This window comes from Copadichromis virginalis, linkage group LG2, assembly GCF_057382275.1.
Source record: "Copadichromis virginalis isolate Kocher_CV1m ecotype Utaka linkage group LG2, C_Virginalis_male_GT1.1, whole genome shotgun sequence".
NCBI lineage: Eukaryota > Metazoa > Chordata > Actinopteri > Cichliformes > Cichlidae > Copadichromis > Copadichromis virginalis.
Genome location: NC_140619.1, coordinates 26,760,250 through 26,782,909, shown reverse-complemented (window position 1 = coordinate 26,782,909; position 22,660 = coordinate 26,760,250). Strand labels below are relative to the sequence as shown.

General features: G+C 42.0%; 1 protein-coding gene across 1 annotated transcript in view; it reads right to left on the bottom strand.

The window, feature by feature from the left end:
• The window catches only part of flt4 (fms related receptor tyrosine kinase 4), a 47,170-nt gene that overhangs the window by 7,613 nt on the left and 16,897 nt on the right, over window positions 1–22,660 (bottom strand). The window contains exons 2-19 of the mRNA XM_085476169.1: window positions 21,389–21,485; window positions 19,784–20,058; window positions 17,975–18,096; window positions 17,697–17,868; window positions 14,963–15,102; window positions 14,713–14,884; window positions 12,883–13,000; window positions 12,561–12,745; window positions 12,130–12,295; window positions 9,251–9,386; window positions 8,610–8,718; window positions 6,230–6,589; window positions 5,509–5,655; window positions 3,938–4,069; window positions 3,332–3,438; window positions 932–1,067; window positions 370–474; window positions 48–161 (exon numbers count right to left, since the gene is read on the bottom strand). Coding sequence (XP_085332295.1) covers window positions 48–161; window positions 370–474; window positions 932–1,067; window positions 3,332–3,438; window positions 3,938–4,069; window positions 5,509–5,655; window positions 6,230–6,589; window positions 8,610–8,718; window positions 9,251–9,386; window positions 12,130–12,295; window positions 12,561–12,745; window positions 12,883–13,000; window positions 14,713–14,884; window positions 14,963–15,102; window positions 17,697–17,868; window positions 17,975–18,096; window positions 19,784–20,058; window positions 21,389–21,485 — 2,793 coding nt within the window. The remainder of the gene's footprint in view (window positions 1–47; window positions 162–369; window positions 475–931; window positions 1,068–3,331; window positions 3,439–3,937; window positions 4,070–5,508; window positions 5,656–6,229; window positions 6,590–8,609; window positions 8,719–9,250; window positions 9,387–12,129; window positions 12,296–12,560; window positions 12,746–12,882; window positions 13,001–14,712; window positions 14,885–14,962; window positions 15,103–17,696; window positions 17,869–17,974; window positions 18,097–19,783; window positions 20,059–21,388; window positions 21,486–22,660) is intronic.

Sequence of the window (22,660 nt, the reverse complement as noted above, 5' to 3'; positions counted from 1 at the left end):
AAAAATAGGATTTTGCAAACATAATCCATGTAATTCTTTGGCCTCACCATTTGGTTTGGTGCAGGCTCCCAGGAGGTTTACTACATTCAGATGGTTGCCAATGTGAATCAGTATCTTTAACTCTGACATCAAGGCTTTGTGTTCACTGGCCGTGGCTCCGTCTGCAATACAAAGTGAAATGTTCCAAATAAAACACATCACATTGTGTATTTTGACGTGTGCATATCTTGTACAAACATGAACTGCGTGGGCTGCACTGCACTGCAATTTCTCCTAACTTTGATTACTCTGACTGCATCAAATCTGTTTAGCATTTGCTTCACTTTGGGTAACCTTCCAAGAACATAAACACACAAAGCCAAATCTCACCCTTCAGCATCTTGACAGCCACCGTGTCCAAACCTTTGCTCTTGCTAATGCCGTAGATTGATGCTTCAATTACTTTTCCAAAGGCACCGTGCCCTAAAACTTTTCCTGTGTCAAGAGAAAGAGCAGAAAATCAACAAGATATTCATGCTTATTGACTGATGCGTGCTTGATTTTAGCCTCACTGGAATACATAAACAGTTCCATCTGCAATGGGAAAAAAATTGCAGATGGCATCCATGGAGACAAGGAGGAGCAACGGGACATTAGACAACATGCTCCCATAAGTTGCTGTCGTGGAACAGATGCTTTTCTTCTGGGCATTTTTAAAAAGCTGTTCTGGGAATGAGCACATATTTAACATTAGCACTATTGCTGGCAGCGCTCTATCCAGTTGGCAGCAATCCAGAATCATGCCATTATGGATTGTGGAAATGGAAAAGTAATTCAGTTTCACCCATCTATTTGCCTCTCATCCACTCCTGCTCATGTCCTCACACATACCTCAGGCTCCTATGCTACTTTAGCAACCATCCCTTTTTTCTCACTGTTCCTTGTTACCCACCTAGCCGGAGTCTGTCTCTGGAGATCTCCCACTGCGATGAGTCGTAGGGCAGGTATTCGCACTGCTCATCCAGTGGCACCTCCCCCGGGTCCATAATGATTGACAGATAACCTGTCTTTATGTCTGCTGGGTTAACCTGAAGTTCAAGGTGAGACGAGAGGTGGGCTGAATAACAGGGAATCTTGGAAAGGAAGCGCTTGGACACGCAGCGCAAATGTGAAACGTAAATAACACGAGGACAGAAAGAAGGAAAGGTCGATGGTATACTGCAAACGAGTGAAATTACCTTTAGTCATGCTCTTATTAGAGTTAGAAATATGTCAGCATGCTCTTTTAAAGCACATTTAGTGTTTTTCTTTTATTGCTGAAAGCAAAGAAAATGATTTGTATTGAAATATTAAATAAAGTGGCCCATCTGCGCTTGACTGACAGCAGCCACTGAAAGCCACCGAAGGATGAGGCATTGTTAGCAGGAGTCTTCATGACCTCATCACTAACTAAATGCTGCAGCTGATAAGCTTAGTAGCTACTTAGCATGCAAAGTGACATTAGTAATGCACTTTTAGGGAGTGAATGTTGGTCTGGTGGCTTAAGCACAGGCCGTGTGCATTTGCGGTGCTGTGTACAAAGCATTAAAAGCACACTTTTAAAAAGTAAATGCTTTTGTGCTCTGTGTTTGTCTCTGGATGTGTATTTAGTTAAAGGACACCTGTTTTTTTTTTTTGTTTGTTTGTTTGTTTGGCAGCCTTCAAAGCCCAACATGCAACAGCAGCCATGTTGACTTGAAACAGAAGGTAAACACGGGTGTTGCTGATGTCATTAACTGAGCTTCTTTTCTATTCAGGAGTGAGAGCAACACCTTTGTTTACTGCCTATTACTGTAGTTACATGTGGTATGTTCATGTTGTGTTTACATATGTTTTATAGCCTCCTGTCATGACCTGGCATTTGTTAGTGTTAGTGTGATGCTACGGTTGCAGTTAAGTTGCAATGCAATCTAACTAGCTAAGATGAAGACCTTAAAGTATTCTGTTCAATTGTTACTATTAAAAGTGCTGATCCAAATAAAATATGTCAAATATGTCCTGTACAAAGTACAGCCTTCTTCAATTTTAAGGTTTTATATAACAGGACATCATAAAAAAAATTATTTGGTCTTTAGCAGGTCATAACATTAGGCAAATACAATCTGAGATGAACATTTACACCTGACAGGTGACACTGCGTCATTATTTATTTAACAAAAATCGAACCACTAATGCAGAAGCAAAGAGTAAACAACTAAGTGCATCCTTTTTGCTTCCACATGAATTAAGAGGTAGACAAGTGCTGCTAATGGTAAAATGGACTGGTACTTCTATAATGCCTTCACCCAGTCATACACATTCATAAAGCACTAAATTTCATGCCTAAGCAATTTTATCTAACATTCAAACACACACTCACACTCAAATGTATGCATTTGAGTGTGAGATTCAGTACTTTGCCCAAGGATACTTCGACAGACTGGATGATCAATCAATCCACCCACCTACCTATTGATTGAGGACCCAGTCTACCACCTGAACCACAGCTGAAATCAAATGTACTCGAGTAACTGATTATCAGCAAGTTAAGTGCATCGGCACATCAGTGAGCACCTTGTAAAAGCAGAAGTTTGTTGGTCTGGAGAATTCAGGTGTGTGTTAACATAATGACAATCTTCCCAGGATTGGGCACCTTAGCACATCCACCCCAGTGTTAGATCGTGCAATACTCTGAGAGGCTGCAAAAAAACCCAAGAGCTACACCAAAGACTCTATAGGCCTCAGTGAGGAGATTAAATGTTACAGTTAAGTAGAAAACCCTCATCTCTCTATAAAACCAACATGGCAGCACAGCTTAGGTTTGAAAAGTTAGGTTTAGGTTTGAAAGGTTGCATTTGGAACAATGTGCTCTGGACAGACAAGACTAAATTGGAGATGTCTGACCATAATACACATCATTAGAAAGGTATTTGAGAAAAATGGAGCATAGAGGAGCAGAGCTAGAGACAGACGAAAGGTGGAGAGACAAACAATGAGACGCTGCAAGACGGAGAGAAAAAAAAGGAAAGCCATCTCTAATTAAAAGAGAGACTCACCCTACCAAGTGTGCAAATAAAGAGCAAATGGATTCTCATTATGACCACGTTTGCTGCTGTTGCTAACAGCAGCAAATGATTCGCTCTATGCGCTCCTAGAAAATATCACTAACTGTCTCTGGATGTAAATGACAGACTTATCTCTAACAAACAGATTGTACTCAAAGATAGACAAAACAGGAGTCAGGGGTCAAAGTGCCTCCGTCACAGCCTGTCGGCTCCTCTCGAAACACACACAGACACAAACTCAGACACAGTGATAAGTGGCGCCCTCTGACCCGCTTCACATTGCAGAAGATGAGAATGAGCAAGGCCCAGAAGAAAACGGCGATGACTCCAGTCCCGATAAGAATTACAATCTCCACGTTGGCCCGGTCACTTGATCCTTATCGGAAAGAAAGAAAGGAAGAAAGTCAGTGTTAGATGCAAAGGGTTTAAAAACACACACACACACACACTGCTGAAAATTACTCAGCCCTGTCACATGGACTGGTCTTTTACCAACTATAGGGGGCACTAAATTACAAAGTATTTGCCCCACAGCTTTCTAGTAAACTCCTTAAATAAAATCGTTAGAGTTAAATAAATGTGCTGGGCTGACTTTCAGCCATTGGCCATAAAACCTCTTCCAGCAAACTCATTCACCAGCTGAATGAGAAAACACAGTGTTTCACTGGCTGATGACTATGATTTGAGAGCCGCACATAACAAAAGCACAAAAACTAGAGTTACGGTGAGAGTGTGAGAGGTGAAGATGTGAGCTCAAGGACAACTGCGATTTCAGGCCTGAGTGCACTCGAAAAAGCACACGGAGAGAGCCGGGAGAGCGTATGGTGAATAGATTCAGGTGTCTCTGTGACTGTGTGTGCGTGCGGCTGTCTCACCGATGACGCTGACGGCGGCTGAGGAGTTGACACAACCGCGCTGGTTGCAGGCGGTGCAGGTGTAAAGACCGGCGTCCTCCTCTCTGACCCGCTGGATACTCAGCGTGCGGTTTGAATCCTGCAGCTGGATCCCTGCGAAGGAGGCACCGGGGGATGGGGTGGAGATGGGGGGGACTTGTTAGTGACACGCAGTCAAACCCATATTCGAAGCCTGTGCTGTGTGCTGTGACTTTAGTGCCACTTTTTCACCCTTTCGCATTGTGAATTCAGCACCATTTTCCACAGCGCCTTTTTGAATTCTTGTCACACCTCTGGACCTCCATTTGTAGCATTCATTTATTATTCCATCATCCCGCCGCGCACCCCAAACAGTCCCCTCTGAGTGATCCCAGGGCATCAGCTGTTATTCAGACTTGCATTGACCCACCCTACAGGCTCATCACCTTCAGATATTAAGAAGAGACTAAAAAGCTAATGAGCTGTGTCGGCCTGAGAGGGTTTTATGTGTGTGGGTGTGTGTGGATGTGTGAGGAGCTCTACAGCAAAAACATCATGACAGGAACTCCTGATACAAGTTCTATTTGACCCACTTGTTCCACAGTGTGAGTGTGTGGGATTGATGTGCGCTTGTAAAGGAAAGCAATGGTATCCTAGAACCAGACCTTTCCTTTTTATTTGGTTTCTGGATTGATAGCTAGGACAAAAACATTCTGAAGTGGTCCAATGTTTAGCAAAAACACTGCAATCTAATCCCAAAGACCATTTATCCATGACAGTGGAATGCTTGATCTGCATTTGACTAATCTCCTAAATCTGAACACTCGCAGGAGGTGAATTTTTCCAAGAAGACAACGGTGTAATCTTGAGAAATGGCAATGTCACAGACTCGACAAGGGGGCCGTGATAAAGTTGCAGCCGGTTGTGCCAAAAATGACTGAATACCACTGAAAAACACTTTGTTGTGCACACACAGCAACCTGCAGTGCATCGTGTTTGCACTGACTGTGCTGACCAGGAAGAAAGTGTAGAAGAAATCCTACACCGAGGCACAATTTACATGAGGAAAAATATTGTTCCAAGAGTGCAGGCTTGCTGGAGAGAATGTGTGACGGCAACGTTATTAGCATGTTGTTGACCAGGCTTGCAAAAACATGAGAGGGTAATGTCAAAAGCAATCGCACACACTGAGAAAAAACAATCCGAGGCTGTCACTCACAAAAAGAGCTACTTATGTTTCCACTTGGAAAACTGCACTACAGTATTATAGCTATAGATTTCAGCTATTTTTGCGCCTATCAATCATTCAGAGGCAGAAAAGACAGAAAATAAAGCACAACATTAAACATACAAGAAGTTTACCTGAATAGCTGGACTGACATTTGATCACACTGAGTCGATGTATCTGTGTAAACATTAACAAAGCCTACTGGGATGTAAAGTGGATAATACGAGTCCCATCAAATAAAGCCTCACAGGGGCAGGCTTTCTGACTTCTTGTCGGCGTGCGTGTGTGAATGCGAAAGCCCCGTCCTACAAACACGTGTATGAGCTGCTGTGATTTATTCATGCACCTGACATTTGGTGGAGAGGCTGGTTGTCTTTGAACCAGAAGAATCGGGGCAGAGGTCTGCCCTCCACGTCGCACTCCATCGTGAGAGACTCGGTCACATTCACTGTTTGGTTGGTGAGGCTGCGCTTATAGCGTGGTGCCTCCAGGGCTGCGATGGGAGAGAGAAGGGAGAGCAAAAGCCAGAGACAGATCAGCAATGGAGAAGGTGAAATCAAAATTATTTCACTATATCGACACTATATCAACTCAAAGAGGGCAAATGTACAAGATGCACTCTTGTGGGTTTGAAAATCAGGGCAAAAGGAAGAAGATCCCATTAAAGCGTACATATGTCCTCCAGGCACTGACGCAAGCTTACACAGCAAACAGCACGAGCGAGGCAGGAATTTGTTTGTGCTTTTCAGCCCTGCTGCATCTCAGCTCTGTTTTCATGTCCCTACATATTGATGCTGTGCAGGCATCAAGTATTTTCTCCATTATGTGTGGATGTGGGTATCGAGCTGCGTGGGATCTTTTGAGTGTGGGTATTTTTAAGCCTCTAGCATCTCAGCGCCAGTTCCGCTGCGACCCATGTGTGTTGCCACTGCCAAGGGTTGAGTTTTTCTCTATAATTAGTGGTGCAGCCTAGTGCGCTGGAGTTAGAGTGACTCTGCTTTCTGCATTCAGCGGTGTGTGTGTTTGCATCTCTGTGTCTGGAGCTTTAATTCCCCCTTATTGCTCACCTTTGACAGAGATGTATCTGAAAAGGCACTGTTTCTCCCCACTGCGTCTGCTCTGAGCCTCACATACGTAATGCCCTTCATCCTGCAGCTGGATGGAGTTAATAGTGAAGTCCAAGACCCAGCTGTTGGAGGGCTCCTGGAAGGAGAGCCCACCACGGAGAGCCTCAGCATATAGGTGCACGCTCTTGCAGTCCAGCTCCTGGGGCTTACCCTCCTCGTCCTGCAGGGCCCGAGGGTCAAGACGGTACCAGTGGAGCTGCTCATAGGTGTAATTATCAGCACTGCAAAGGAGAGACACTTTCTCCTGCTCCAGGGGATACTCAGACTGCTGGACATCTACATTGAAGCCCTCGGGGATGGCTTTAAAGATGAGAGAAGAACAGGCAGGCTGGTATGTTACCCTTACACAGAAAGGCTTTGAATTACACATCAATAAATACTCCTCAAAAAATGCCATTTATATAAAATATAAACCAACAAATGCATGTAGGACGGCCTTGTTATGAGGATCCCAGCAAAAATGAAAGAGAAGTTTTGTTTGTGCTTGCTCACAGGATTAAGAAATTCTGCAGCAACATTAGGCCTTGTTACACTGCCACTAGGCCCTTAATGGCAGGCCAACCTCAGTGTGAGTTATTTTCACAAGGACTATTTCTTTGGCATGGAAGCGTAAAGAGGCAACAGGGTGTTGGGCACAGACTTCTAATAGTTCTAAAATAACAACCCCACAAGTTGCTTTGAGTGTTTTGAGTTGGGCTGCTATCACAAAGGAGCTCTACTTTTTTTTTTTTTGGTTGCGCCCTGATGTCCTGTTCTGGCCACCGGTGCACGGATGCCAGCGATTTCAGCCCGAACATAGCCTGCTGCGTCAAACCAAACCAACTTTCACATGGAAGATCATCACTTTTAAAGTGAGCAGTGCCCAAGTCAAAAGAAGGCACATTAAGTCATGTGTGCAGCCAGAAACCCTTCCCCCTGGCTTTTTTGTGGGGAGTGTACCCTATACTCCTCCTCCAGAGTTGGGCCAGAATTGGACAGAAAGTTCTACTGTGGCATGTGCCATCATGGAGCTCTTTTGTCCCCACAAACAAAACTGCAGCTCACCATCCACCCCCATTTGCTCCCCTGCGTCTCATGTTCTCAAAGGGGAATTCGAGTTGAAGTGTTGTCATTTTGACTCGCTGGATGTGATCCAGCACACGCTGCAAACGGGCACCTGCAAGTGGTCAGACCGTGACTTCCAGAGCGCAATCCAAGCTTAGCTGGGGTGCTGGAAGCGGCGCAGCAACCTTGATGTGCCAAATTGAAATCAGACATGCTTTTTGTTTTTTATTGGATTACTGGAACATTTGAGCACAGATCATACTACATACTGCAGCGCGCATTCTGTGTAGGCTTATCATACATTGAGTAGCTTTGTTATTCCTGCAGAGGATCAGAGCTGACTGAGTCCTGTGACAGAACAGAATGACCCGTTGGCTCTTGTGCCCGGGAAATCAATTTGAAAATCTTTCCACCTTTTTTATTTTTCGAGGTAATTAATTTTTCAAATCTAATTTTCCACCACAAACTCTGCTCAGCTTTATTGTAATAGAGTGCAGCAAAACTTGGATCATCATTGATCAACCTTTGGCTTTAAAACCAACCAAGCTCCTATTTTTTTCTCCCAGCTGAGGAAAGGCAGTTTGTTTGTTTGTCTTCTTTATGGATCGTCTTCAAGCTTCAGAACAATATACTAGGCCTCGGGGGACATGAGCGCTTGGGTTGGCTAAGCATTTGACCTTGACCTTCATTGTTAGTGCTCAAGGTCAAAGTTTATCTTGAAAAACATTTAAAGAAACCATGTCAAGTAATATATCATATGATAGATCTGTGCAACACACTTTTTGTCTTTTCAATATGACACCCTATGATGTCACAATGACGCTATAAAGTTTTGCAGAATCACACACTGGATGAATATGTCTTAAAGCTCGAGTTTTTATAGCTTATAGAAGCCAAAAATGCTCCAATCATATACTAAAGATAATAAAATACACAATTTTAGTATGTAATACTTCAAGGTCAAAGGTCAGGGTCACAAAAATAAGGAAAAAAGCTTTAGTTTCCATTCAATCCTCTCCAAACTTTGAAGCAACATAGTCATCATTCTTTGTTTAAGCTCTTCAAAACCGTATTTTTTTCAATACAACATAATATGACTTCACAATGACACAAAATATAATATAATATAGCACACTCGATTATGACCTTACCAATGCTAACATGAGCAAAGAATATCAAAGTTTTAGTATAGCCCTTGGCCTTTGGGGGGAGTTGCGCTCTGTGAGTGCTCCTGTTTCGCATTGTGTTTGAGAGATATCTAACCACACATACTCACTGGTTACATAGAAGTAGATAAGCCGCTCATCTTTGCCCACTTTGTTTTTAGCAGAACACTTGTACATGACGGACACGCTGGCATTGCGAATCAGAAGTCTGCTCACTCTCTGCGAGGCGAGGAAAGGAGGACGAGACTTTAATTCATGTCGTGGAGACGCACATTTTAAAAGAAAGTGCAATCTGCTGTCGTGTAAAAATCAGGTTTTCTGCTGACAGACCAACGACACACAAACTCGCTCAGGTGTGAGTGAAAAAAATAGGGCGTTTGCAGCGTGAGCGTGTGTATGTATAATTTCCTCTTACAGCTGTGGTTTATAAATGTGCAGGCGTGGGTACGCGTACATGTGTGCCTGGATGTGTTTATAACTAGAACTTGCAGGAAGTCTGCAGAGGAAGACTGTTCTAAATATTTCTACTGTGGAAATGGCTCTTGATTGACAAATTTTGTTATGGAGCTTAGAATTTGGGACACTTACATAAAAACATCACAGGTCACAGATAGGTCCACTTACAGAAAGGCCTTCTTATGGGTTAGGCCGTAATTATATTCTGTAATCCTTTACCCCAGAGAATCAATTTATAAGCAGAGCATGTCTGTCCACAGAAAACCAGTAACAATCGCAATGAGGCCTGACGAACCTTCTCTCGTCCATCCACAACTTCGAGAGACGACTCGATCGGCTCAATTTCATTCATCGCATTCTCCGAGTTAATGTCCTGCCAGTTCTGACATTCTGCAATCCTGTCACTCCGGCTCTTCCGGTCTTGTCGGGCCCTGGAGGGAAGCAGAAACACATTCATGACACCTCGCCTCATTGACATGTGCAGCACAGAGTGGGCAGTGGGTGAGAATTAAGGAGCACGTTGAACGATATCCTGATGTTTTATGAGAAGTCTTTTCCCGCAGACTGTATAGCATTTCACATCAGCTTGAAGCCCTGAGCCAATGCAATTATGTCCTAAGTGTCCTAGCAGTTAATGGACAAATTACTCTATCAATTATGACTATCCGCAGTGCGAACATCACAGGAAAACTAATGAAATTTCTATTTAGTATTTTCACCCATCTGCACTACTCTGCATTAGCAGAAGGCCACAGGGGTCAGTTTTATTTTACTCTCTACATAATTTACTGATGGTAAATGTGCATACGAAAAAATGATAACTTGTAAATACCAATTTACAGTATTGTACTTTGCACATTGGATGCTTGCCCAGCCCTTGTACTTAACACATTTCAGCCAGTGGTGTTGGGGATTATAAACACAGAAATCAAATACCATCAGATTTTCATTTGAGCCGTCTGAAGAGTGTCTGATTGACAGCAGCTTCATCTTTCAGCATGAAAAGCATACCTGTGGAACACTATCAGCCCTCCCAGAGCACGGACCTCAACATTATTTTGACAGGCAACAGAACAAAAGGCAGCCAACCCATATGGAAAAGAAATAGTAAAAACTTATATGATTTACTCATGAAAGTGGCCACTTTCTCATTACTTTCATATATTGTTTTAGTAAGTATCCAAAACATACAAGTTTCATTATATAATTTTTCAAGGGATCTTATATCTGTTTTCACTCTTGTATGCTTTTCATACAAGTTTCACACAAGACAGATACAAACTTTATAAGATTTATATATATCTTTTCCATATGGGAACATCCAAACAAGTGCTTTGAATGTCCTTCAAGATGCATGGAGAACCTTTCCTGAAGACTACTTAAAGAAATGTCAAGAAAGCTGCCTGACAGAGTTCAGCCTGTGTTGAAGAATAAAGGTACAAACTCTGTGTTTGCCTTAGATACCATATTTATTTCAATAAATAGGTACACCTATTTCCCTTTATCCTAGCAGTATACAAAAAGCTGAGGTGCAATTCAAAACGACTGTAGATAGGCAGAAATTTACTAATTTATAAAACACAATATCCTTTTACTGACCGTAAAGAGATCGCATGCAGCATTTGGACCATAGGCAGAATAATTTTAGCCTTTTCTCTTACTCCTAAATTACTTATCAAACTCCTCTTATTGGCACGTCTATGGCTCAGTAATTAGGATATTACACCTCCTTTGTCTAATCCATACTGTTTAAGAAGTGATGTGCCGCCTTAAAACCACCTACTTGTGAGCCAGGGGATTATTTGCTTTTCCTAGTTCTAGTCTCGATGCTAAGCTATGTTGATGAGGCTTCATATTTCGCATAGAAGTCTAGCAGCACTTTTAACAAGTCACTGAGCTCAGATATCGATAGCAGACCGTTCCTTTTAACTAAAAACAATCGTAAAACTGTGTGAGGGCCTGCTTTTTGTGTTCACTTGTTTTCTGTTGCCACATGAATGAGAGAGCTCCACAATGTGCTTTATGAGCAGATTTGTATATGCAACAAACAAGCACACACATACAGAGATAACATCAGACAAGACATTGCTCTCCTGAAAGTAATTTCTCAGGCTCTGAAGAAAAAGACCAGCACCACCGAGATTACAAAAGCAAACGCCTGATATTGTAAAATTACTTTCTTTCATCAAGCACACTTCATCAGGAACACACTGTGCTGCTACACTTAACAGGAGCCTGTGAGGAAGGACAGGTTTAGCTGGAAGTCCTTTGCTGTATTTTGGACCGTCACAATGGACAAGGAATTTCAAAATATTCAAAGAAAATTGAAAAAAAAAAATAGAGGCAGAATTCACTGTCCATGAAATGGCATACTAGATCCACAGTGGCTAAAACAAAATAAAAACTGAGCACTTTCAGCCAAAATTAAACCAAAGCTGCCACTGCTGTGAGTTTCAGACTGCCTCTTAGACCAGGATCGAAACCTTGCAGCTGCACTCATGTTGCATGTTGACATGGAAAGGTCAGAACAGCAATATCTTCCAAAATTAAGCCTAGGAGGAAGACGGTAGAGGCAGGTGGATATTAGAGCAATATTCAGTGGAAGCGCACAAAACACAGGGGCTAAAGAAATAGGAAACAAGTGAGTATGATTGCATGTTTTATGTGTGTATTTGTATTGTGTAGCACTCTAGTTAGCTTCAATCACACCTGAGAGATTTATGTGCATTTCATGTGTGTTGTGTCTGTATGTGTGTCTTTGCTTATGCACAAAGCTGGACCATAGCACAGGAGAGTGACAGGCACATTATTACTGTGTGGGGGAGGAAGCTGGCTGGACATCGAGCAGACACTTTCCTTTAGTCTCCTCTTTCCTCCTTCCTTACCTCCCCTCTACCTTCCTCTATATATTAGCTCTTTTCATCCACAGCCACCCGCCCCGCTGCCCCCTTCTCTCTCTTCTTATCATCTCCTCCCTCTCTTGTTCACTCAGAGCCAGTGGATAATTTCACACTGACCTCTTCTTGTTATTTGGTCTCACATAACGCTTCATGCACAGCTCTTCCCGCCTTTCCTGTCTTGTCTGATGAAACCTTATCTTCACACACACACACACACAGTTGCAAAACTACCAGTGCTATATAAGAATGAGTCTGGGGCTGAGGTTTTTCTTACACTCTGCTTTGGGTGCTGTTGAGGACACAGGGGCCCCAGGCCCTCCACTGCCAGCTGATGTTGGGAATAGGGACACCGTAGGCGGTGCACGTCAGCGTTTGGCTGCTGCCGCTGGGGTAAGGGCTGGATGGATCTGCCACCTCTTTTTCATGAATCTGAGGAGGAACTGGGGGAAGAAGAGAGCTAATAAATCAATTTTTCCCGGAAGTCATAACTTTTTTATGCTAGATACAGGTCTCTTTATAATTGATTCATGCAACGTTTTTACTCTTTTGCTCCTTTCTTTTGTAAGATTTTCAAATTAAATCTACAAAAATTCGACTTTCCTCACTTGGGAAGGCAGGGAATCTCTATAACTTTACACTGCTGCTTTGTTCCTAAAATATCTGGAGGGATTTTAACTGGAGGTTCACAGAGCAACACACACATACCGTTGACGACAAGCGTTATGTTGAGCTTCCTCTCTAGCCCAGCATCGCTGTTTTTCAGGACCACCGTGTACAGCCCGGAGTCCTCCTGACAAACATCCTTAATCTCCAAAACATGTTTAGGGTGCATCCTCATCCTTTTCATCTTGAATTCTGGGCGCTGGTTTATTAGCTTTCCGTCTTTATACCTGGTGGCACACACAAATACACAAAATGTGCTCCTACTGAGATGTCCTGCTCTTTAATTGAGCTACAAATCTCAGATTTGCGAGGCCTAATTATGCTTTTGGACATTTCCAATTACATTTAATGAGACTCCTCTTACCATTGCGTTTCGGGTGCCGGTAAGGCAGAGACATTTACTTGTAATTTGTATGACTTCTGTCCAGCAGTTATCTCCACAATCGGTCCAATTCTGTAGTCGAGGTGGATAAATGGTCCTTCTGGAATCAGAGGCATTCAGTTGTTTACATAAAAGGCTTTAAAATCTTAAGGTCAGAGTACGAAACACTCGCCTTCTCTCAGCTTAAAACATGGCAATCAAAAGCGTTATACGTGTCTCCACTGTAGTCAGCTTGGATTCAGTGAATAAATCCTCTGGTTCTGACTTTAAGTCACTTTTTAAGCCTTCAGCAGTAAATATTCGATTGATTTTTGGTAAAAGGAAAAATAATACATTAATTATTTTGCCTCATCTGAAAAAACCCTTTAATCCATAAACACTGCTCAATTCCAAATTCTAAGGTATTTTTCTAGCGCTTGTCCACGAGGTAAGGATGGTGCGCTGGGTTGCACGTGTCGTGGTTTTGGAGTTACACTGCTCAAGCAGATCTCTGGGCAGACTCGAGCAAGCCCTTAAAGCCCTTTTCCTTCTGGAAAAAATCTGAAAGTGAAGTTTTTCAAAAACATCAAAGAGAGAGCATACGACACCTTTGGTGCACCTTTAGATGTCAGAGTTCGCCTTTCATGTTTTCTGTGTTTAGTTATGCTCCTTTTACTTTGGTCTGTTTCACGTCACACATAATATCACAAACCAAAATGTTTGAAAATAAAGCTTTACAGTGATAAAGACCATGTGTGGCAGGAAAAATTTATGAATGTAATATGTTTCATTTTGATTTTTAAAAAATCGACACCAAATCGATACCAAATATCGATTTAATATTTTATGAAATAAAATGTTGATATTTTATTAAATAAATCCAACTACTCTGGTAAATGCAAGTGCAAGATGGCTCATCTCATGCACAGAAATCCTGAGGCAGCGTTAGAGCCAAACTCGAGGGGACTCGACTCAACTGGCTGCCAGCTGCCTGTGTTCTGGTTATACTCCTACAGACCTGGGAGGTCGCAGAGTGCAAATATAATAGTTAAATGTGAATTTCTGTGTGAAGTGTAAATGTTTCTGTCTGTGTAGAGAGCAACAGATGATTTACCACAGTTAACCAATGCATTATCAGGAGTAGATTGCATGTAATTGCCAGCTAAGTGGCAACATTTATGGCAGTTTTTTTGTGCTGATGTTGGCATGTTATACAATCTCATTTGCAGCAAAAATAACAGATGAAACGAGATAACTTCAGCTTATTGGATAAAACAGATATTATAACAGAAAGCAATATATGTTATTGGAATACTCGGCATGTTGCAAAAAGTTAAAAATCACAATAATATCATAGTGTGAGTAAAGTATTATGATAATTGTAAATATCAACACTTCACTTTTGATTCCACAGAGGCATCCGATGGAAGACATAACACTTATTAATAAAAAGCATAGCATTATTGAGGCACTGCAAATTATTTAATCCCAACATAATATGGTATCGTGGGGTGATTCTTACCTCTATTAAATATGTGACTTCATTAATAACTTAAAACTATAACTTAACTATAAACTACAATTGTCATGAAGGTAGCATCAAACACAATCTAATGCAACTGATTGGCGTGACAGAGGAGGATGCTGAGGACAGGGTGAGATGGAGGCAGATGTTTGGTCAAGTTTTTCATTACAGGGATTATTGTGGAGACTGACCATAACTGCACATAGAGCTGGATTATTTGCTATGTTTGCCAGCATAACTGTAGATTTGGATGATTAATGCAAACTTTAAGAAGACTAATGTATGGACAAAAAAATAGAAAGTCTTACCATAAACTACGACCTGAGTTTGTTGGGTGTAAGTCCCGTCCATGCTGGTAACATTGCAGGTGTATCGGCCGGTGTCTGTGACATTGACACTGTGGATGGTCAGGGCGCTAGAAGCCGTTGTGGCTTGAGACAGAGATTCACGGAGGGTGGTAACTTGCACCAAGTCATTCGCCTGGTGAGGAGAAACAAACTGTGATTGTAAATTCAGGTTTGCTTCTTACTAACACAACATGCGATGCACTGCTAGTACCTGTTTGCTTGGGTAAGACCACTGGATGTCCACCCCTGCGTTGAACTCCACCATCGCTGTGCAGTTCAGGGTGAGGGCCTCCCCCACTAACAGCTGTACTGGCTCCTCAGGAAACAGCTTGACATCGTAAACCTGACTTCCTGTCCGTGAAAATAAAAGGGCGAGGTAGACCCAGACAGAGGTAGGGAGACAGTGAGAGAGGTCAGAGTGACATTGTCAGCAGTTTTTCCTGAGGAAATGACTTTCCTTTGGACCTGAGAAGCCATCCCAGGCTACTCTAAAACTTTATATATACATACACACACACACACAATTTTATATATATCTAGATGTGTGTGTGTGTGTGTGTTTGTTTATATATGTGAATAAAACTGAAGTGAAGCATCAATCCCGTTTTGCACACTGGACAGTGTATCTGATGTTTAGGTCATTCTCTCTGCATGGAAATGACTTTCCACGTAAAAGAAAAAAGGCAGACTGTGATTACTGATTGTTTATGCAGTCCATTAGTGTGAAGAGTGAAGCCTCTCCGAGTTTCTCCTCTGACTGATGTCGCTATTACATTTGGCTGGGAGCAGTGAATATGAGTTTCCATTTGCCCTCTGAAGACAGAGGTGAATGAGCTCATACAACAGAGCGTAGAGCATCTGGATCACCCTGAGTTCACGCGCTATGAGAGGGAAACTCAACATAAAGTCTCTCGCCTTTTCAGCTTAGTTTTTCAAAATGTGATTATGCCTTCCTTTTCCATCTGCTTCTCTTTTCTTCTTTTCTTTTAGTGCTTGTGACATAATGACTCCATCCTTACATAAAAATGGAGTTGTTTTAGAGGAAATTACATAATTAAATAAAAGCCTCAAAATTGTCAGCATTAAGGCTTAATTGGCTCGTCGACTGCCATGGAAAATTATGGGGACAGGGCAGTCAGTCTAGCACCACCTTTGATTTTCTAGCTAATTTCTCTTTCAACAAGAGCAGAGAGTCAAATCTAATTCAAATATTTGTCCTGGGTCGGGAGTGTTTTTGTAACTCTGTTCACCCATCCATCCAATTTTCTGCTGCTTTATCCGGGTTTGGGTCGCAGGGGCAGCAGTCTAATCAGAGATGCCCAGACCTCCTTTGCCCCAAGTCACCTTTTCCAGCTCTTCTGGGGAGGGGGAGCGGACGCCAAGGTGTTCCCAAGATCACATAGAAATAATCTTTCAGTTTGAGCCACAGCAGAGATAGCGTGAGCTCCTCATTTCTACTCCTTGCATCTTATTCTTAATTTAGCATACCAACATACTGATACACCATCAGCATCAGTGCAGACGCTTCTCCAATCTTTTCGTCAGTCTCCTGCTCCACTCTTCCCTACTTGTAAACAAGACCATGAGATAACAGCACTTCTCCTGAGGCAGAAAATCATTCCCAGCACAGAATGTGCAATCCACCCTTTTCCAGCTGAGAGCCGTGGCCTTGGACTTGGAGGTGCTAATTGTTATCACTACTGCTGAAAAACTGCCCCAGTGCAAGTTTGCAATCATCCCTCAGTGAAGTCAAAAAAGCACAGACATGATCCTGAAACCACTGAACCTGAAACCTTTTGCCCCTTGGCTGCACCTAGAAATTCAGCAAGAAACAGATATGGTAACAAAGGCAGCACTGCCACAGTCCAGTACCCACCGGGAATAAGTCTGATGTCCTGCCAGCAATGTGAACCAACCATGTCAATTGTACAGGGACTGAAAAGCTCTTGAAGCACCCTACAGAACATCCCAAGGGATGTGGTTGAATGCTTTCTCCAAGTCTATAAAAATTGACTGGTTGGGCAAACTCCCAAATATTTCTACTGGAAAAGCAAGAAAAGAGCTGGGCCATTGCTCCATAACCAGGAAGTAAACTGTGTTATCTTTCCTAAATCCTAGCACTCCCCTGGGATAAACGTTCCCAGCGAGGATAAGCAGTGTGATCCCTCCCGAAGTTGGACCACCACCCTAGTTTGCAAATCCAAAGGTAATAACTTGCACTTGGTGTTGCAGAACTGTGTCATACAGGAAAGTTGCTCAATACCACCCAGCCAATATTATCAGTCGATATTAGCTATTTGCAGATACATTATATGAGCAAATAATTTACATTTATTTTACAACAATGAGAATTAAAACAGGAAAAAAAAAAAACACTGGAGAAACACCCCTGAGCTATGTTACAAGTGTTGCATAGTCTGTCCACCACAGCATACTCTGCGACTTCCCTGTTGGCAATGCAGGTGTTTAGAGTGCCATTAACACAACAACCGATTGATCTAAACAAGTAATCCACAACTTCGTGTGACAAAAAAACAAGATTGTTTTTACCCTGCATTGTTATATTATCTTAGCAGGGACACATTATCTTGTTTCGTGTACTTGAAAGAAAAAAAGATATTGGCTGATATATCAGATTTTTATGTTAACAAATATTAGTGTCAGTCTTAGAAGTCCTATATCGTTCAGGCTCGAATCCAGACCTATGAGAAACTCAGAGCGGATCTCATCCACCTCAAGGGATCTGCCCAAGATTTTTAACTAGCTTAATGTTCTCAGTTACAGTAATGACCCAGTCTTCTCTGTGTCCCAAAGCTCTGTGGTGTGTCATTTAATGCTTGAAGTTAAAAGTTCAGCTAAGAGTTCAGCTGTTGCCTTTTGGTAGGACTTTGTGATAAATACCTAAGGATACTTTTGAAACCTTTGGAGGAAACATACTGTTTTACCTGTAGTGTGGAACACGTAGTTGTCCGAACTGTACCAATTGCCTCCCAGCATAGCAGCACAAAAAAGCATCAGGAGAGGTTCCTTGTCTATGATGTTTTTGGGAATGGACCAGCCCCGCTTGTTGTCCCATCTCAGCCTCTCCTTCTCCAGTGGCCAGGGATTGTACCACATCTAAATGCACAAAAATGATTGCTGCTGTTAAAATCATCAATTTAAGCACCAGCTGAAAACTTTAACTGGAGGAACAGAGTGTGAGAAATATGTTTTGGGCACAAACCGTTTTCAGGGTGACATTCAGATCAGGCACTGTGACCAGGCATGGCACTATTACATCCGTGGAATGGCTCTTGATGAAAATGGTCTGCACGCTGCCGCTGTTGAGGAAGGGCTGCTCTGGGTCTGGATGCAGACAGAGAGAGACAGGGAGCAGGGAGGTTAACCCCGATAGCAGCTGGGGTAATGGCAGCTATTACTGAGTTAACTTCATGTATGGCCAGCCAGATCTCCCCCATCCTGATAATGACCCCCAAGGACACACCTCATGTGTAGTTTATCATGATTACCAACAGCTCAGTCTGTCCCCGCCTAGCAAATAGCGGTAAGGACCTCTATTACACATCAACTGAGAGACAGACAGCCAAGAGGTTTAATCATCCTCTAAACAGTGTTACAATTTCACCTCAGGCTCTCTGGTGATGGAAAATATCTCTCCACTGTGTTTCATTCTTAACACCTTGATACTTCCCTTTTTTGTTGCTGCAGCTACCGATGCTCAGGACTTTGGGAGGCATCGCAGCAATTGTTTTGGCAATTTACACTGCAGCTCTTATCACCATAAAAGCTAATATTCCCTCAGCAAGAGATTATGTTATTATAAAAACCTTTATCTCTCCCGCTTTGCTGTCAGTACCGGCGATGTTTGAGCAGCAGCAAATATGTTATATGACATCCGAGCTTTTCTTCTTACGTCTTGTTTTGCATGATAAGCCTTCAGTTATTTCCATACTTCTTGTTTTTTCTGCACAACTCAAACCTATCACTTTAAGCTTCTGCAAGGCCAAACAAAAAGTCATATCAAGAGGCTTATATTTCTGCCCTGCAGTGGACTGAATACACACACACAAGCAACAGAAATAATAGACAGCGTTTCGCACTTTAACGTCTTCTCAATAAATCACCCGTAGGTATCAGACTGCAGGAAGAGATCTGCTACTTGAGGCGAGGACAGGTTGCAGAGCAGGCTGAGCAGGTGTTTGTGTGCTTTGCATTATTCTACACATGTAAAAATACAGTATATTCATGTATTCAGATCAACGTCTGCACTCATATGCGCGTTTAGAGCATAGCGTTAGAGCCCTGAAGGAGTAAAAGGCTGACATCTGCCCGTCTAATTGAATCCACATGTGTCCCCTTTATCCTTCAACACACTGGGTCTAATTTATGGCTGCAATTCCATCTGCTTATGATCAGCCCCCCGGATAGATCTGTGGAAACTGTTTTGGCACCTTGTCTGAGGGGATAAACAGGCGTTTCACATGAGTGGACTGGTCAGCAGGATTCCCCGCCATGACAATCATCTGTCTCTCCATGTGCCTCCTCTCCCTCAGCACACGGAGCGAGGAAAAGTAAAGAGACAACCCTTAGGGACAAGTCCTGAGTTCTAAAGTTCAAACTATGAGCTAGTCTGAAACTTGTATATGGCAAAAAAATACTGATAGCGAAACACATTTCATTGGTGTTCTTTGATATGTTATTCATTTCAATATTACGAAAAACAAATAGCGCATTAATGCTTTAATTAGCTTCCCATTCCTGTCTTTATCAAAAGCTTTGCATGGCTAATATCTGAATCCTGCCAACTTCCAGGGTGTGACCGAGGCAAACTCAACAATTTCCACTTCTAGTAACAGAGCGTCTGCTTTGATATTAGAGTAATATTCAAAACAGGAGATCTGCTTCCACAGGATGGCTACCAAAGAAAACAGAAATAAGGACTAAAGGTTCCACATAGCCAAGCCAAAGAGCTGCGGACCAGATCAAGCAAGGGGATGAAATTTTAGCACATTTGCAGGCTTGTGTGACTCACCCATGACAAAGACATAAATGCTGGTGGCAGTGGTGCCTTCAATGATGGCCTTGGCATCCTTATATGAGCAGCGGTAGTACCCCGTGTCTTTGGCCTGTGCCCCATTCAGGACAAGCTTCTTGCAGTACGGCAATTCCAACTTCCCCGGACACTCGCTGACTAAGGCCACCCTCTGCCCGGGGGCTGAGGTGGTCTCCAGCTGGGAGTGACGCTGGGTTAGGTCTCGTCCAACCAGAGTCTGATCAGGCCAGGCCCAGGCCAGAGTATTAGATCCCCTGAAGAGATGTGAAAAGTCAAAGGACACGGAACAGATTTCATCTTAGTACTTAAAATGAAAAGTTGTATTATTGGAATTAACACTCAGATTGTCACATTACTTGTGGTGTACCACAAGGTACACTCCTAGGTCCTTTAGTTTTTTCTTTTTTTTACATGATTCCATTTTACCAAAGTATCCAATGTCATAAAGTCTCTCTTCATTTCCAAGCAGACAATATGCAGATATGCATTAGCTGACATCTACCTGTTCTTAGATTGTTTATTAGTGATGTTAATTATTCGATTGCATAAAACTTTCTTTCTGCTTATCAGTCAAAATACTCTGTGCTAAATAAAGACATTATTATTACATTTTTGTTACATGTTAAGTAAAAAAACGACAGTGTTTGTGTGACTGTGAGTGTGCATTTTGCACTTGTAGTGCTATAAATTTTCCAGAGCATCTGTACATCCTTGTTTGCTTTGAGCTTTGTCACATAAATTCAGTTATGTTAACCCAGAGGCATTACGATTGCAACCATAATTGCTGCCTGAAAACCGATAGCTATGCTTTCATCACCTTGCTCCACTAAACAGCAATGACAGAAATGTGCACATGGTGCCAAAATGTGATGGCTGGAAATGACACAAACATGACAGATGATAATTTAAGTATTTTACAGCCTCAGTGAATAATTTTCCCTTATGGGAGGTTTATTTTTTTTAAAGATGAAAACATTTATCTGAGAAATAATCTGGAAAAGACCAAAAATAATATCAGCTTTAGCAAAGACAGCTTTTCTTCTTCTTCTTTTTTTTTGTTCACCACAAAAACAAAATGGTTAAAGGAGGGACTGCTTGGGGCAGCAGACAGCACAGCTGAGATTTTATAGGGATATAGGATCATTATCATGAGTTGATTCATATATGACAGAGGCTCAGTTTAAATCGGATCTGGCTTTGCTTTAGAACAAAAAAAATCTCTTTCTTATAAGACATGGCCCATTGTTTATATGGTTTAGAAAAAGCAGAGTAAAACAAGTGCAGACTTTTCTTATTTAAACTGACAGTTTGCATCACAAATGTAAGACGTATAAAATGCTATGAAAACTATTAGCAATGCATGAGTGTCCAGATCCTTTGTTCATGAAAGATGCAATAAAACTGGTAACTTTTTCTGAAAAATGAACTGTAGCAGAGTCGAAATGTATTTTTCTCATTTGTTGATTGCAAGTAACACATTTTTTTTAATCTATCAATGATGATTTTTTGTAATTTCCTGAAAAAACACACAGTTTGTCATGCACAAGTGCATGTAGTCAGTCCAAAACGAGAAGACACACATACCTGCATGTAAGAGTGAGTGTTGTGTGGGCTGCAATCACTAGTTCGTCTTTGGGGCTGTCGAGGACGGGTGGAGTCATAGAATAGCCTATCACCAGACCTGCGGGAATGAACAAGCCAACTGCATTAGAATCATGTTACACAGGTCAGTCAAGACCTAGTGTTTTTGACAGAGCTGCTGGTAAGCTGTCAAATCTCTGAAACACATCGGGAATCTGAAATCTGACACAGTGGTTATTACATTTACAAGCTGTAAGGCAATCTGCGGCTAAAGGAACTGGTCCCTGATGCTGAAAAACACCCAGATAGAGAAATTACGGCTCGCTCGTGAGGCAATGCTGGTGTGATCTCTTTACCTCCGCCTCTGAAACAGCCACACAAACCATTTGCCCTTGATTTATTACAAATGCATTCACTTCACTCATCGGTGCTTGGTTAATATAGCTGGCCTAGAATGTCATTACCATAGTAGAGTCCCCTCAGGGTGCTATTAGCGCTTAGTCAGACTCTGCACCTACAGTCGATCATATATAAAAGTGTCACCATGACTTATGCTCCACCTGGATATCATTAGAGATGAAAACACACACTGTGCTATTGCAGGGACTGAGTGGCTGTGCGGTAGTGGAGAGGCTTTCTGAGCATTTACAAAACAAATCATGACCATTTTCCCACATCAGACTGAATAAATAAATACATAGTGTGCTTCAAGGCACTTTGTTACAAAGCGATGCACAAACATCAAAACAAACTGAGAAAATATGCATGGATAAGCATCATAAACAGTAGACTACAATATAAAAACCCCTGCACTCCATATGTAAAATGTAAATAAAAACAAAGCAATGATTTTTATTCTTAAAATTTCCTCTGCACAAGAGACGAGGCTGAAAATCAGTATTGAAATCTAAGATCTTCACACCCTCAGGTGCCACTGCCTTGAAAACAGACATGTCTCTGTTGTGGAAGTCATTGCATAGGCTGAAGGACACTTCCAGAAACCACTATCTGTGAAAACTGTTGACCGTGCCATCCATAAAAGCAGGTAAAAGCTCCATCATCCAAAGACAAGCTATATGCGAACACAATCCTGAAACACTTTCTAAGGGGTTAAGCTCATTTAAAATGGACTGAGGACATTTGAAATTAGCTTGTGGAAAACTGATCTGTGTTCAGAAAAATTTAAATGTGGAATTCTTTTTGGAAAACATGGATATGGCATCTATGATGGTATGAGGGTGCATTAGTGCCAATGTATCTTACACATCTGGAAAG